This window comes from Melospiza georgiana, chromosome 11 (genome assembly GCF_028018845.1).
Source record: "Melospiza georgiana isolate bMelGeo1 chromosome 11, bMelGeo1.pri, whole genome shotgun sequence".
NCBI lineage: Eukaryota > Metazoa > Chordata > Aves > Passeriformes > Passerellidae > Melospiza > Melospiza georgiana.
Genome location: NC_080440.1, coordinates 7,188,912 through 7,205,023, shown reverse-complemented (window position 1 = coordinate 7,205,023; position 16,112 = coordinate 7,188,912). Strand labels below are relative to the sequence as shown.

Below are 16,112 nucleotides of genomic sequence, written 5' to 3'. Positions count from 1 at the left end.
AAGCCCAGATTGATAAACTCGCAGCAATATTTGCATCCGGATCTGAGTGGCACAGGGGGAGGGGAAGTTCATTAGGAAATGTTCCATTTCCACAAGAAAAACAAATGGTTTCCTGTTATAGATCTCAGACTTTGTTAATTTTCTGTCTTCCCAAATTTAAATAAAGATTGAGAGGGAAATGTGAAAATCTCTGCTGGCAAACGGGCAGCCTATCTTAATATTCCCTGTGCTGGTGGGTGGCTCACAGCAGCAGCTCCAGGTAGGAGCCGTCCTCTCCCAGCTGGGGCTCCAGCCCCTCTGTCAGGCTCCAGCCTTCTCGGACACCTCTGCTGCCCTGATTGATGCTTTCTCTGCAGCACAGGTGGGATGGACACTTTAATGTTATTAATTAACTTTTCCAAATGTGGAGTGGGCACCAAAGCAGTAGCATGGTCCAAAGGGCCTTTGGTGGTGCTGCCTGTTCCTGGCTTTACCTGGGCAGAGGGTGAAATCCAGCCTTGGGCAAGGTGAGGACCCTGATGTGGAAAAGCTCCAGCTCAGGTGCTCCGTGACTAGACTGATGAAACTCCATCTCCACAGTGAGTGTGGGATTTTAGAGGTGTCTGTAACTCTGCACACACACACAGGAGCAGGCATGAACAGGGATAATGTGACCAAGCATGTTAAGAATAAAGCAGTGGAGCAGTGAGAGGCTCTAAGGGCAGTTGGTGCCTGTGTGGTGGTGGATACTCTGTGCTGGGTTGGGGCATGGTGGGAACAGACAGCAAAGAGTGGTGGGGAGCCAGATATTAGGAAAAGTTTCTTCACTGAAAGCGTGGCCAAGCATTGGAATAGGCTGCCCAGAGAGGCGATGGAGCCTCTGTCCCTGTTCAAACATTGTGTGTGTGCTGCTTAGGGATGTGGTTTAGTTGTGGACTTGGCAGTGCTGCATTAATTGGGCTCAGTGATCTCAGGGGTCCTTTCCAGCCTCTGTAATTCTGAGCTGTCCTCATGCAGATGCCTCCCCTGAGCCCTGCTGTATCCAGGGACAAGTCTCTCTCTCCCCAGGCTGCCTGTCCTGCTGCTGGTGTCACTGCATTCCTTTCAGCAGCACTGGCCATGAACCTTGCACAAAGATGCTGCAAATCTGTTAGATGCACACTGCTTTTCAGTAGTACCTAAAGTAGTTTGGGGCTTAAATCCCAGGAGATTTTTAGTTTGCTTTGGAACTCCTAACTCAAAACTCTGAAGTAAAAAGCTCTGAAGTAAAAAAGTAAAAGAAGTACAAATTACAGCACAGAGACATGGCATAGCAGTGCTGGTTTGGCAGCAGCTCCTCTTGTGCTTGGTGATGCTGAGTGCCCCATCCAGTGTTTCAGATGAATTTTTGAAAAGGAATCTGATAAAGCTGGAGAAAGGACCAGGCTGCAGTGCTGCAGGGTCTGCTGCAGCCTGACAAGTGTTTTGCCTTGTCAGCAAACCCCAGCACGTTCATTTTTTCAGCAGTGTTAGAACTGATCCACAGCACTCATGGTGTGTTACCAGGTAGGGAAAAAAAGCAGCCCTTGGTTTCTGTATCCTGTGGAGTCTGTTTTACTGTTATTTGGAGGAGGTGTGTGCCAGAACAGGTCCTTCTCTGCTGCAACCCATTGTGCTAAAGCTGCATCCCTACATCCCACACAGGTGCCCAGGTGCACACATATTTTAGAGGGCTGAGACATGGCAGCTCTCAGCTCAGCAAAACTCTCTTGATGTATGTTTTTCAAAGTTTTCAGAAGACTTTAGTGAATTTGAGTAAGCAGTTGTTAACTGTGGGAAGGGAAAATAAATTTTCTCACTGGAAAAGGAAACGAGAGGTGTTTGCATTTCACTTACTCTCACACCTTGCAGCAAGAGGCTGCTCACCATGAGATACAGCACATTTGGGTGCCAGCTGGAGAGCTGAATGCAGTGAAGAAGGCCAGGAGCAGTGAGCAGCAGCAGCTGGGGAGCTGAGGCAAGCTGGGTATCCTCCTGCCATCCTCCACCCATGTGCACCCACAGGCTGGATAGGAGCTCCCAGGGCTGTGGGAGAGCCAGCATCACTGTGCTGATGCAGTGGGTGGTGGGTTTGGTGTGGTCCTTTCCTTGGTCACCTTTGACCACGTGGAGTGTGAATGTGACTGCAGTGTGCAGCTCTGCCTGCATCGGTGAGGCTTCAGAGGGCTGCTCCCAGTGCAGGGGGAGGCAAATGCTGCCCAGCTCTGCAAACCAGAGTCACTGTGGTGTTTAATCTTCATGGCTGGGGCTCAGGCAGTGTGCAGGTAGCTGGTGAATGTTTTTGTGTGTGTTAAAATGCACCACGCAGCAGAGCAGTGCTCCAGCCTGAGGAACTCTCTGAGCATCACAGCATCTCCTCATTACAGCATCCACCAGCACCAGGCTGTGTCTGCTGGAAACACAGGGCCACATCCACAGCAGTGACATCTGTCAGCCTGGCTGTGCAGCTCCTGCTTGTGGGAAAGGCTCATAAAGAGTTGTCAGAGCCTCCTCTGCACCTGGATTGTGCTAGAAGTGCCAGCCCCCCACAGATAAACTCTATTATCAGATGAATTCAGCCTCCTTGCTTTTGTCTTCCCAGGATTTTCCCTGTGAATTCCAGCATTTGCTGTAAATCACAAGCCCCTGGGGAAAAGCAATTGTGCTCCAATTTTGCAGTGCAGAGAACTGCTGTCACCCCACAGGTGTATCTGTATACCAGCATGAAACTTCTGTCTCCTAATAAAAGGGAAATCTGCCTTATGTCGCATGTATTTGCAAATGTTTGATGCTGTGGGTAGAAAAGAGAGTAAAACAGTGCTCAGCTCAGCACTGATCAGTAAACAGCTCAGTATGGTTTAGTCTTGGTTACCCTGAGTGGTGTTGGGGCATGGATAAGTGCAGAGCTGACACCTTTCCAAAAGGGATCCATGGATCCCTTCCTGCTCTTAACGTGCTGATGTCCTGAACACAGAGCAGGGAGATGTGGGACTGGCCTGAAGCCCTCTTGTAAGGAAGTTTGCTGTGCCAAGGTGTGGGGTTTGTGTCTGTGTAGCTGCTGGGGGGAGCAAATGTGGCACCTTCCCAAAGAAGTGGTGTTTGGCTGCCACTGATGCATCACAAACAGGTGCCTGAGCTCATGCCCTGATACATCCTCCTCCTCCCAACACACATGTGGCATGGCAAAGGTTTTGTTTGGGTGCATTAAGAGCACAGAAATTTTCCCTCTTGCTGCAGGGCAACCCATGGGTTTCCCACTGGTTTTCTCTGATACACAAAAAGGGACAAAAGCTCAGATTCCAGGAGGATGCTTTGGAGGTCTGGTCCTGTGCAAGCACAGGGTGAGCTCAGCCCACATGAAGGTCTGGGAGACTTGAGGAGTCTTTTCCCCTTTCTGCATGGGCTCCTTGCTGCAGCTGCAGGGCAGCTGTCTGAGGTGCAGTGAAAGGCATCTCAAAATGTAACAGAGTCCAAGCAGCCCCAAACCCCACAATGAAGAAGCACTGCTCCAATGACAGTTTGGAGGCTCTCCAGGCTTTTTTCAACTTTAGCCCAAAACTGTGGGCTGGTTCTTTTCTGTGGAGCACACGGGAGTGCCAAGGCAATGCTGCACCAGCTGTGGGTGGGAAGGGGCTGCATCTCCCAGCCCACCACGGTGGTACCTGCACCAGCACAAAGCAATCAGCCCCTCACTGAGGGGAAATGGTTTCTCCACCCAGGCTGTGTGTAGTCAGTGTCTAATAATATGAGCATTTTGCCATCCCTCTGCAAACAAGTCTGAGGCTGCTGCCTGATTGGTATATCATCTCACTTTCTCTCAGCATTGATTTTCTTGCTCTCCTTATTTGCTTCATAAAAAGCGAGGCAAGGAGCTGATGCTCGCTTGCTCCCTCCCTCCCTCTCTCTCTCTCTCTCTCTCTCCTGTGAGAAGCTTTTGGGAGCCTTTATTTTTAGTATGAGACAAACCTTGCTTTATTTCAGGAGACGCAAGTTGGATTATAAATCCTTTTGTAAATGTGTATGGTGATATTTGCTCCGGTAAGTTATATGCATCTCTATTTATTTGTGTAACTGTACGGGCTGGGGGAGAAGTGGGGTGTTTCAGGAATTGTGAAGCCCATAAAATTGTGTTTAGGCTTGGCTTCTTTGTGGTCTCATGCTGAGCCAAACTGTTCTGTGATTTTTAGATACGTTGAAATATTTTCAGTTTGTATTTGGCTTTGCAGAGAGGGATGGCTGCTTTGAAAACTTGTTTTGCACTTCATTTTACTGCAGAAACATGAACAATGATGATTAAAGGGAAAAGGAATTCTTATTTATTGTGTTCCTTCTGGCATTTTAAATCAAAGGTGCCTCCAAAATAATGCTGCAATATTTGATAGAAAAAAAATCAGTAAGAGCTATTTAATATTGATCAAGCTGAAGTATGAAATCTGCCTGCCTATTACCTTAGATCAATCTAAAGCATGACAGCTTGGCAGCAACATGTTCCTCATCAAAATATGTTAATGAAATAAAGAAAACCTTTAATTACGAAAATAGCTTGCTTTTCACAGTGTGACATCATTAGTACAGGTCAATAGACTGTTGCTCTGACTTTCTGCTCCCTGCCTTGGCTTTTACAGCTCAGCAGCCTCATTCCTCAGCCCTCTTGTTTAACTTGGAGACCTCCTTGTTACCTGTGAATAACAGCAAGGTGCAGTTATTTCTCTCTTCCCATCACAGCTCCTGGTGAGCTTTCCAGGCAGCACAAGTCAGGGGCTGTAATGGGCTGAGGAAAACAAGATGTATAGCTTTAATACTTTCAGACTACCTAGTACTTGAGTTTGCAGCATTATACTGATTAATTTATTGACACTTCAGTTCTCTCATGCTTGAGCCGTATCCATGGGAATCAATAGCTTTGGTGCTCCAGAAGTCTTTAAGAACTCCAGCTGTAGCACAAGTTGGAGCTGCTATGAGAGCATGTTTGAGTATATATCTGCTCAGAAAATCAACAGATTAAACCTAGAATAGTCTGCTACTCTCATGACACCAGGGTATGCTAATAGATATATGAAGTGTACTTTAATAAGATGTTAGAAGGCTGTAACTGAGTTTATTAAACCCACAGGAGAAGGTAAGGATGTTGTGTAAGCCCAAGCTAAACTCTTGTAAAATCAGAGAGAAATTTCAGATTAGCAATAACTGCTTAGTCATTTTAAGCTGCTTTTGGACAGCTTTAATTATCCATCACCCTCTCCTTTTTTTTTTTTTTTTTTTTTTTTTTAATGTAATAGTTCATGTGCCTTCTCACCTGCTTGAAGAGCAGCTGATGGGAATATTTGGTGGTGTGCCCTCAGCAGTGGCTCCTGGGCTCTGCTGGGTCTGTGCCCTGGCTGAGCTGATGCTGGGCACCAGCATCCCACAGGCAGCCAGGGCACTCCACAGGCAAACCCATGTGCTTTGTTCCTGAAAATGGAGTTAATGGGCACTCAGTTCAGAGGCTTTCTGGTGTTTTTGTGATTGCTGTTTCATAAGGACCCTACACATATTCAGAGCAGCTGCATGGATTGAATGTGTGTGCTTGGCACTGAAAACGTGGCACATGAGATGTGCCGTGTGCCACCATGTCAGAGAACAAGGGACACAACTATAATTGTCTTTTTCACAGTCCTTTAGCTCCTCAGGTGTGGAGGGCATGAGTGTCTGAGCAGTGCCCATCTCACACACTCTCTAAGCATGATCCTGCCTGGCTGAGGACAGCATTGGGCATTTCTAACTTTGCTCAGCCCTGGTATCTGGCTCAGTGCAGCCCTTGAGGTGAGCAAGGAACATGTTTGGGTGACCCAGAAGGGGAGGTGGCTGAAAGCACAGCTCCTGCTCCTACCCTGCAAACCTAAAGGCCTGGTTTTTCTGTGCCATATAACTCATCATAGCAGGGGTGCCAGACTGTCCTGAAGCCAGGTTGCGGTTTGTTAAGGAAGGCAGTTGATCTCATCCTAATAGCTTTGAAGCAGGAAAAGTGGCTTGAAATGGCTGTTTGGACTGCAGGCAGGGGCAAGTCTCATCCCTGTTCCTGAGGGCAGTCTGCCAGCAGCCAGGGGACTTAAGGCACAAAGTGAAAATGTGGTTAAGTATTTTGCTGCAAGGCTTTCTCTTGGCAGAGGAGCTTTTGGCTGAGCAGAAATGATCCCATCAGCCCCACATCTCTACAGGGTATGGCTGACACAAACTCAGGGGGACAGGAGAGCTTGCCCTGCTCATCATGTCATACATACAGAAGTCCTCTGTGTCCATGGGGTTTTGTCTCTGTCCTTTTGCCCATCCTCATGCTGCAATGTGCAGTGATCTTTCATCTCCACCAATTGGTGGTAGCAGGTCTGGGGCAGCTGCTCCCCAGCCCAGTACCACCAACCACCCTCAGCTCTCAGACCTTGGAGCAGCCTCCATCCCCTCCCCAGGAGTGTGATACCCACTCTGCAAGATGACTTCAGGCTGATGTGCAAACTGGGCTTGGTGCAACTGCAGGGACAGGTTCACAGCATGGTGCTTTGCAAGCCTTGGCACTGAAAATTTGAGATTTGTGCCAGTGGGATGGAGATCTCAGTGTCCCCTGCTAGGAGGTGTGTCAGGGTTTGAAACATTGTTTTAGGGGTGTTTGGATCCCAGGACCTTCATTTCCTTTGAGACCTGTCTTTCTGGCTGCTCCTTTAGCAGCTCAAACAATTCCTAGAGAAATTCCATAAACCCTTTAAAAAATTGGTTTCTTAAATATCTGACTCCTTCTGAATGTCTGATACTCCTTTTTTAGCCAGGTCCTTGGATGTAATGAGTACTTTCCTCACCTCTGTTGATCCTGCTCAGATCAATAGAAACTCTGCAGGGGGAAAGGTATTTGTATTGATATTGGGTGGCAGCTGCCTGTCAGTGCTGGTGATTGCAGGTGGTACTTTATTCTTCATGTTACTCTTGATTAAGAGTTCCTGTAGAACTATATGACCATTTTTTTCCAGGGAATTTTTCCATTAACATAGGATGGTTGATAACAACCAACTAACCTGGAGTTTGGTTTTTCCTGATTTTGCTTGTGGGCTCTCTTTCCCTGAAGTAGTTTCAAACATTGTGAATTTGGCTTGTTTTTGCACGGTGGGCTGGAGACTCAGCCCAGCTGGTCTGAGCAGAGCTGGGGTCTCTGTGTCCTCCTGGGCTTGAGGTACCACTGTGGGATGCAGGAGCCGTGCCATGGATTGGGAACAGGGGAGGGCCACATTTCTGCTCAGTGCATCCCTGCTCCCCCATGCAGAGGCAGAGCAGGAGCTGCTGTGAGATAAGAGATGGAGCTGCTGCCTGCCAGCGCTGCAGCCGTGTCTGCGCACAGGGGCAGGGTGGCTGGGGAGCCCAGGGGACAGGAGCTCCTCTCTGTGCCAGCCCTGAGGATGCTGGAGGGGCCCATGGGTGTGTCTGGGCTGCAGGTGATGCTGGGGCTGGGGACACACTCCCTGTAGAACCGTGGAGTTTGCTCAGCCTTTATTTCCTTCAGTGTCCAGTGCAGATGGAGGGTCTGGCTCTGCCTGTCCTCAATTTGGGGATGTGACCAAAAGGTTGCAAAGAGCCCTTGCACCTGCAGTGAAACTCTGGTAACTGAGCTCTGAGGCCAGAGACGTGACAGTAATGTGAAACTCTTCAGCCGTCCTCCCCTGTTGTGTGCCATCTCTTATTTTGGAGGAAAAAAGAAAAAAGGCGAGGAAAGAAAAGGAAATGAGAAAGATGTGCTAAGCTCATCTGTAGAGACAGAGACAGGTGATCAGCATGGGGTATCTGCAGTGCTGTGCCTTCCCTCTCCTCTCTTTTCCAGGCTGCTGTGTGTGTGTCAGGGCTGTCTGTCCCTCTGTCCCTGCACAGGCTGGGTGGGTGGCAGAGCCCTGTGCCACCTGAAGGGCTCTGCTGTGCCTCATCTGTCACCGACGCTCCCCGGCGCTGTGGCAAAGCAAATATGCTGCAGCAGGCTGGAAAGCTGTAAACATATGGGCACTAACAACAGATTAAGTGAGTGATTTAGTCTAAGGGGCTTGGTAGATTACCATAAAATGTATCTTAATTAGAAAAGCAATCAAAGTTGCACAGAGTCAATGAGAATGAAACGTCTCTGTTGGCAGCAGTGAGCGTCCTGTCCCCCATGCCAGGGGATGAGGATGGCAGTGGATGCAGCTCATGCCCACTTTGGGGGTTTCCTGGGGTATGCCCAGCTCAGCCTGGAGTGCAGGCTGCCTTCATGCTGAATTATTTGTTATTTGACCAATTAAACCATCCTGTGAGCTGCTCAGAATGAGTCTGATGGTGGACTCAGGTTCCTTTAAAAGCATTAACAAACCAGAAGCTGCTGAAGGTGAAGGCAGAGAGCATTTGCACATTTTCCTTAAAACTCTGTACCACTACCCAAAGATACATCTAAGTGTTTGCAGTGTATAGTACAGCTAGTCCCAGATAAAGGATTGGGGCTTCTAAGTGCTGCCATAACACAAATAATTAATAAGTCTATCTCCCTCCCTGTGTCCTTATCTTTTCAGTGAGCGTGGCCATAATTAGCTTTCATCTGATTCTAAGTTTATAGCATGTTCAATTGCTTTTTCCATTCTGCTTGTGTTTTCTCTGCTTCCTTATTTTAGTGGTCCTGGCTTTATTCCACAGGCCAGAGTCTATAGATTAAAAAAAAACTGGATATTCATCTCCAGCAGTGCAGATGTAAAGATTGCAACAGCCAAAAGCATATTGATGCATTATTGGTTTTGTACAAGTGTCTGTTTCTTTTCTGGGGTCTGGGAGGATTTGAAGTGCATTGGGAAGTGGCACAGAAGATTTGCAGCAGCTGCTGGCAGCTGAGAGAAAGAGAAGGATGACTGGTTGTCTCAGAATTAAATATTTTGAACCATGAAGGAAATGGAGAACATTCAGGCAAGAACCTGATTTTTGAAAAGTTTTTCTCTTTGTGTTTGGAAAGTAGTGTGGGTACAGATTTCGTGGAACACAAATTAAAGAGTGTGAATAAAAAGAAGACAGGCAAGAGGTGTGAAGCAGCACAGGAACAGGAGATGCAGGGGAACAGGACAACTTAACCTGTCCAGATGAAGTCTTTCAGAGCTAGTGAGATAAGGACAATGTTGTTAGCATTTCCTAAATATGTTGTGTTTAGGTGTTGCTTTTTATGATTTAAGTGTGGGAAGGAGAGCAGTACCATCTCTAGGGACAGAGTGTAAGAGGAGTGGCAGAAAAGAAGAGGAGAGGAAGGTTTTAATTTTAAAAATTTTTCTTGCTCAAAATGTTCCTTGCGAATTCCCAGAGCTCAGCAAAGCAAACGTTCATTTATAGCCCATCATCTTAATTATTAAAAAATAAATTATTTTTACCATGTGGGCTGATATTTAGCCAGGAGCAAATTCTTATTCCAGCCTTTTGCACAGAGGTGGGTGTTGAGGTCAAAGCCAGCTCCAGTGGATTTTTCCATCCAAAACTGGTTTGAGATGAGGCAATGGGCCCCATGTTTGGAGACAGAGCCAGGGCAGGCGTGTAGGACAGCAGGTGACAGGCAGCAAATGACACCAGAGAGTTGCACTGGAGCCCAGGGAGCTGAGAGGAAGCTACTAATGGCCTCTGATGAGCATGGACGTGATAATAATGAGGTTAATGCCCTTTCATTCACCCAGAAACATCTTCAGGAATGTATAATCCCTGCTAGTCAATGGGCAATCATTAGGTCATAAATAATACAGTGTGATTGAAGGACAAGAGCCCTTCCTGTAATGATCATTTTCCATAGGGGCTGACCCAGGGAGGGTTTGGTTGCAGCCCCCTGCCTGTGCCACGCTGCCGGGACCCAGTTGCCAGAGCATTTTCTGGTCAGAGGAGTGCTCCAGCCTCTCAGTTCTGCTCTGTGCATCTGTCACCAGAGCAGGAAAATTCTCCTCAGGAGCCCAGGCCCAGCAGTAGTGCTGGGAAAGGACTAATGGGAAGTACAAAGACACAGATTAGGCGAGGGAGCAGTTCCAGGAGCCATCAGGGAATGCTGCCAAGGACCGGTGGTGCCTGGTGGGGATGAGCTGGGAATGGGGCTGGGCTCCCTGGCTGGGAGAGATGCCCTGTGCCCTGTCCCAGCCCCAGCCCAGGGCAGGTGCTGTGCACACTGAGTACAGCGCTGCCTTTGAGAGCTGGCTGTGTGGTCTCTGCCATTGTGCTGCAGTGTGGTGCAGCCTTGGCTGTGGTTGAGTCCCTGTGCCTGTGGTGGCCAGCCAGGCTTTAAAGACATCAAATTCAGGAGCACTTTCCCTTCACAGAGTGCTTCTCATGTGTGCATGTCACTCAGCCATAATGTAAATCCCTGTGGTTATTAGAGGGAGTAAATCCCACTCAGTAATAACTTGGATCCTGCTCTGTATGCACTTATATTACATTATGGGCCATTTTAAGCCCAGATGCTTTTGAACCCACCAAGCAAAAGAGGAAACGAGCAGCCGTCCAACCTTTTTTATTTTATAATGTTTACACTTGTTACACAATAAATCACATACAATCAGGCTGTAAAGTCTGCACAAAACCTGTTGTTTTCTGGAGGGAGCAGAAACAGAGTCCTATTTATGCATTAACCTGAGTATTTCGTGGGTTGTTGCACATTTTCTGTTAGTAAAATGAGAATTGACTTGACCTATTAGAAAAGCTCTCTTGTACCTCTACCATGGCTTTCCATGGTTTTGCCTGTGGTGGTCACATGTGGAAGGGGACACGGAGTGGGAGTGGCTGCTCGCCAGGACTCTGGGCACTTGTGATGCTCTGGGCACTGTCACAATGTGGATCCTGGTAGAGACTGCCACGGTTGTTTGTTTTTTATTTTTGCTGGAAGTCCGGGACTAGAAAAGCTCTCAGGCCCAAAAAGGAGCACGTCTCTGCTGCAGTGACATATGTCACAGCATGAGTCATTCAGGGATTATATGTACAATCCAAACATGTCTGTCCAACTTGTGCTCCTGTGTCCTTAAATGAAAAGGGCACGAAGGGGAAGCTGTGGAGGCTGCAGAGGAAGAGCCAGAACTTCCAGACTGTTCTACAGGCAGAGGGGAAAGGGCTGCAGGTATGTCTGTGATCCATCCCAAATGAAGCCATGTTCACCCAGTAATTACCCCAGGTACTCCTAAACCTGTTTGCAGCACCTGCTGGTGTCTTTTGTTCCATGGAAGACATCACCAATGTGTTAATATCCATGTGCTGAAAGCAATTTATACAATAAATTCTAAAAACCCTTGGGACCTAGTAAATGCTTACCTCAAACCTTTGACTCATGGGTAAAGGTGCTTGTGTAGGTTACTTGTGTAAGTACCTCTGTACTTCAAGGCTTTTCCCTTAGTCCAAGAAGAGATGCTCTATATGTGCCTCTGTTTTCTGCCTGTTAACTCTTCCATGCATGCTGCCAACCTTAGCATTATCTTTCAACTTTGTGGCTGACCCATTAAATACTGGATGAAACAGCTTGCATTACATTTCCAACTTAATAAATAGGAAAGGCATTACACAGATTCTGTCTGGCCATCTGGAGGAACAGTGTTCTTTACCCCAACGAATGGCTATCTAATCCTCTCATATACAGTTGGGCTTTATTCTATTAAAATATAATGAGAAATGACTACCATACCATTATTTGGTGGAGCTAAATGGGATTTTTAGAATAATCAATGGAAGATGAATGGAAAAGATAAAGGTTTTCTTCAAAGCAAAAGAGAGAAAATTGTCTCCTTGGGATTAAAGTATTGTATAACCAAGTTATTTTAAAATTATCTTTACTCACTAAAAATATCCCAATTTCATTTCCATAAATCCTTCCATTAAGAATCAAATCAAGTTGTTGGGTTTTGGTTTTTTTCATTAAAAAAAGCTAACCATTAAATGAAGTGTCGTGCTTCAAACACAGGATGCTGTGGGGTTCCTGCCTGCCCTGGGATCGGGTCTTTCCATCCAGCTGATGGCATCAAGTGGTGGTTTTTGTGAGTGCTCTAAAATGCCAGACAGAGGTTTTCTGCTGTAGATGGTCTCATGAAGATGCCACAGCCCTGTGGGGAAGTCGTGGAGCAGATTGGTCTTCTGCAGGTGTATGACAGTGGCACATGTGGTTCTTCATGCCTGAACTTCGAGCTGCTCCCTCATCCCTGGGGTTTTCACTCCACACAGACCTGGGCTGGGCTGGCACAGGAGCCTCTTAGCAATGCTGCTGTTTATTTATAAGATGGGGACACTAAACCCCAGCAATCAGTGAACTGTGGCTTGAGAGTTTGTTTCTCAGCAGGAGCAGAATATATTTCAGCTTTCTCCCTGTGTAGTTGCTGAAGGAAAATGACTCCAACTAGTTGTCACCCCCCACCCAAGAACTGCGTTGGTTGCAATGCTCTCCACCTCCAATTCATCAACCAGTCAAGTTGATATAATTAGGAATCCCAAAGTCAATAATCTGATAATCTCCAGTGCACAAAGGCTTGTATGTAGGAGAAGTGATTCCAGGAAGTCTGCAGCTCAGATTCGTGCAGGAAAAATGCCAAATTTTAAAAAAGAAACAGGCAGAGACCCAGGGGAGAGAGTGCTTCCTAATCCTTCACTGGTGACATATTTTGGGCCATCAGTTCTGCAGTAAATGTTTCCAGTAGAGTCCTTTAGTGCCTTCAACCCTTCCCTTTACAGCCTTAATAATAATGTTCAATTACTGGTTGTGCCCTATAAATAAATAATCTCAGTTTAACGAGACGCTCTGCTGGGTGAGCGGTGCCGGCTGCGGGGGGACGTCTCCAGAGCAATGAGCTCCCTCCTCTCTCCACACAGACTCCTGGCCACTGTGGGACGTGTCAGGCAATGCAACATTTGGCAGAGGTTTTGCAGTGTCTCTGTTATGGTGGTATGGAGAAAGGGAGGTCTCATATCCAGAAATTATGCCAGAAAAATAGGTCTGCTTTTAAAACACTCTGAACGTGTAAAATGACTAATAATAGTGCGGGCGTTTGGGATATTTCAGGTTGCTCTTTCAGAGTGTCAGGAGTTCCCCTTGGCTCTCCAGTGTTAGGGTAGGAGTAGGGGACTGGGGGGACCTCTTTGGGAAAGCATCCAGCAGGTTCATTCCCATTTTCCTTCCTTGGTGCCAAGAGAAAGCGTTGGAGACCAATCTACATAGTGAACTGCATCCCTCACAGCCTGTTTTTGGCCACCACAGCTCCAGGCAAGACTAACACTTTGTTTTTAAGATCTTACCCTCCTGGAGGACCCACCCAGGAGCCCTCAGGCAGAGCAGGTCCTCTCCTTTGCAGCAGGATAATTTTGGGGTGCGTCCCCAGCACGGCTCCATCCTGTCAGCCAGCAAATTGCTGCACAGGGCAGATGTGCTCCCACAGAAAGCAAGTGGTTTTTATGGAAGTTTCATCAATTTTAAATGACAGTGTTGTCTTCCTAGCAGGATGTTTCAGCTGTAACATGCTCCACATAAGCCTTTCAACTCGCCTTGTCAGGAGCTGTTCTGCCTTCCCCTGGTGTGCAGAGCGAGCCTGTTGCTCAGCAGGCATTGAGGGGAATTGTCACAAAGCCAAACAGGGAGAAGGGATATGAAATCATGCTGTTTTTCCCTTCCATGGTGGGATGAGTGATGCCCAGGGTCACATGCTGAGGCACCACCAACTGTTTAATTCACAGCTGGGACTTGGGCTCCCTCAAGGCATCACACAAGTCCCTGGCTGCTGGGTTGGGAAAGGAAGGAGCCAGCCTTGAGCCTGGATAAATGACAGCACCTGAATGCTGAATGACAGGATTCACTGCCATTGCATTGAAACCTGGCATCAGAAGGGAGATGGTCCCATAAATCATATGATGGACCTTTCCCTGCCCTGAGCTGGTGTGAGAAGCAGTGTTGTGCTCTGCTGGGTATTACGCTGCTATTTTTTTCTCAACTGGTCTTTAAAACATGCTTGTCTGATTTGACAGGGAAGGCTGGTTTATTGTTGCACAGTACCATAATAAATATAATTTCTGTTGGTCAATTTATATTGTGTGATTATACTTCTTTACAAAAAATATACCTGTAGTCCAGGCCAAGGCTGGAGGTCAGAGAGGGAATATCATTGTAACAGGATCTGGGAATGGTGTTAATCACTTTACAGAAACTCATTGCCTTGGCAGCATTGTGTCTGAGACCATGAGGAAGAAGGATGATCTTCCAGCCAGCCTAGCCTGGACATGTGAGATGTGCATTGCTCCAGTCTGTGCTGAGAAGCACAAATAATGTTCTTTGCTGTGCCTCCTTTGGTCTGTTCCTCACTGGGTGGGTTGGTAACTGCTTCCAGAGCACACACTGAATTTGGGGGATGCTTGGTGTGTCATCCCACATGGAATGTGGAGCACTGATTCAGGCTGGGGATGGACAGGCATTTTCCATTTCCCTGCAAGGGTCCCAGCACCATCCTCCCCAGTGTATAACAATGGCCAGGCAATACCTGCAGCTGCAGCAGGGATGGGAGCACAGGGGAAAGCAGGGTTTGCCCTGCTCCCACTCCTGTGGGCAGGAGCAGCCTGGCACAGCCAGGGCAGCAAGGATTTGCTGCCTCAGTGGCAGCACATTCCTCTGCAGGACTGGCTGTCAGCCCTGAGCCTGGGCAGGCAGCAGCCATGGGATAACCAGAGGTAACTGCACGGGGACATTTATCTCATGTGAAGGGGAGAAGCTGGATGTGTGCACACTTGCAGATAGCCTGGTGCTGAGTGTGGATTTATAGGCAAAGCATAAATAGGAACGTGGGGAAACACTTTCCCTTTCTCCATAAACTTTTCAATTTCAGAGCAGCCCGATTCAATAAAATTATCTTGCAGATGGAGGTTTTATTGAGTCTGGCCCATAAAGCTCCCATTATGGGGTTTACAACTACCTTTTACACAAATCCTGCTCTAATAAAATACAGTGGTGTTTACAGTATTCCTGAAATGGCCACAGAATTACCGTGTGCACAAAAAGCCAGCTAGTAATTCTTGGCTTATTGCTCTGGGCACTCCTCTGACAGCATAAAGCAGCACAACTGGAGTGGGGGAGAAGGGGAAATGGAGAGGTAGGAGGAGAAGAGTTATGCTGCTGCTTGACCATGATGACCCAGGGAAATACCATTGATTTACAGCCCTCACTCTGCATTCCCTTGATGTAAATTATAAATATGCTTCCTAAAGGTGCTTGGTGTCCTCCGCATGCAGCTGTGGGGGCTGGCTGGGCATTGCTGGCAGCTGGGTGATCCAGCCACAGCAGGGAACCAGGCTTGAGCTGGCTGAGGCTCAGCTGAAGTTTGGTATAAAGGTCTGCAGCATGGTCCTTTTTGCCTTCCCACCTGCCCTGTGGGTGCTGCCTGGTGCTGGGAGCAGAGTGTGTGCTGGGTAATGCTGGGAGCTGCTGGCTGTGCATGGAGGGGTTTGTTGAAAAGCTTCTGGTTGAGAGCTGGTTGTAGGGCCAAAGTAAAGGCTGGATGCTCTCAATAGGGGACAGGAAAAACTGGGAATTCTGGAGGAGATACTTCCTGGGAAGGAAGGAATGGCCTGAGTTGTGTTTTAGGGCATAGCTCTGTGCCCTTGGTGAAAAAACATGATGAAACCCATTATGGTGGTTTCTAATGCATGATTAAAGGAGATGCATTTCTTGCACCTCTTTCCTCTGCTTGTCCCCTTGCTGAGAGTGTTAGCTGGGAGGTGATGGCTCTTCCTTTATGGCAGGTCTCACACTGCAAGCTTTCAAGTTCCCTCTTTATTTATCACTGTTAATCTTTGTGCCTATGTACCTGTAAACCATTTGCATTTGCAACTCTGTTAATTAGGCCAGAAAGCAGGTCAGCATTCTCTCCTGTTCTCCTTAATATATTTGTTTTCACAAATTGACCTGAGGTGATTAATGCTGATTTTCAGTGCTGTGCTACATGTAAGGGCAGAAACTTCTTGTGTGTACAGAGGAAGTGTCTCATTTAGGATGAAGGAGCACTATTTGAGTTGCAGTGAGAACATTTATTTTGTGGCACATATTTAACAAGTCAATTCATAGTGAAATTCAGCTTTCTTCTTTGCAATGAGCTCAGCAAGAAGAATTGATT

At 47.3% G+C, this 16,112-nt stretch overlaps 1 protein-coding gene across 3 annotated transcripts in view; it reads left to right on the top strand.

The window, feature by feature from the left end:
* Nucleotides 1-16,112, top strand: part of SYNPR (synaptoporin) — a 97,286-nt gene that overhangs the window by 51,819 nt on the left and 29,355 nt on the right. The window contains exon 1 of one of the 3 annotated variants that reach the window (XM_058032015.1): nt 3,768-4,035. The exons of the other annotated variants lie outside the window; for them this stretch is intronic. Within the exon in view, the coding sequence (XP_057887998.1) occupies nt 4,012-4,035 (24 nt within the window). The 5' untranslated portion in view covers nt 3,768-4,011. Of the gene's footprint in view, nt 1-3,767; nt 4,036-16,112 lie in introns of those variants that run through there. 3 annotated transcript variants of the gene reach the window in all.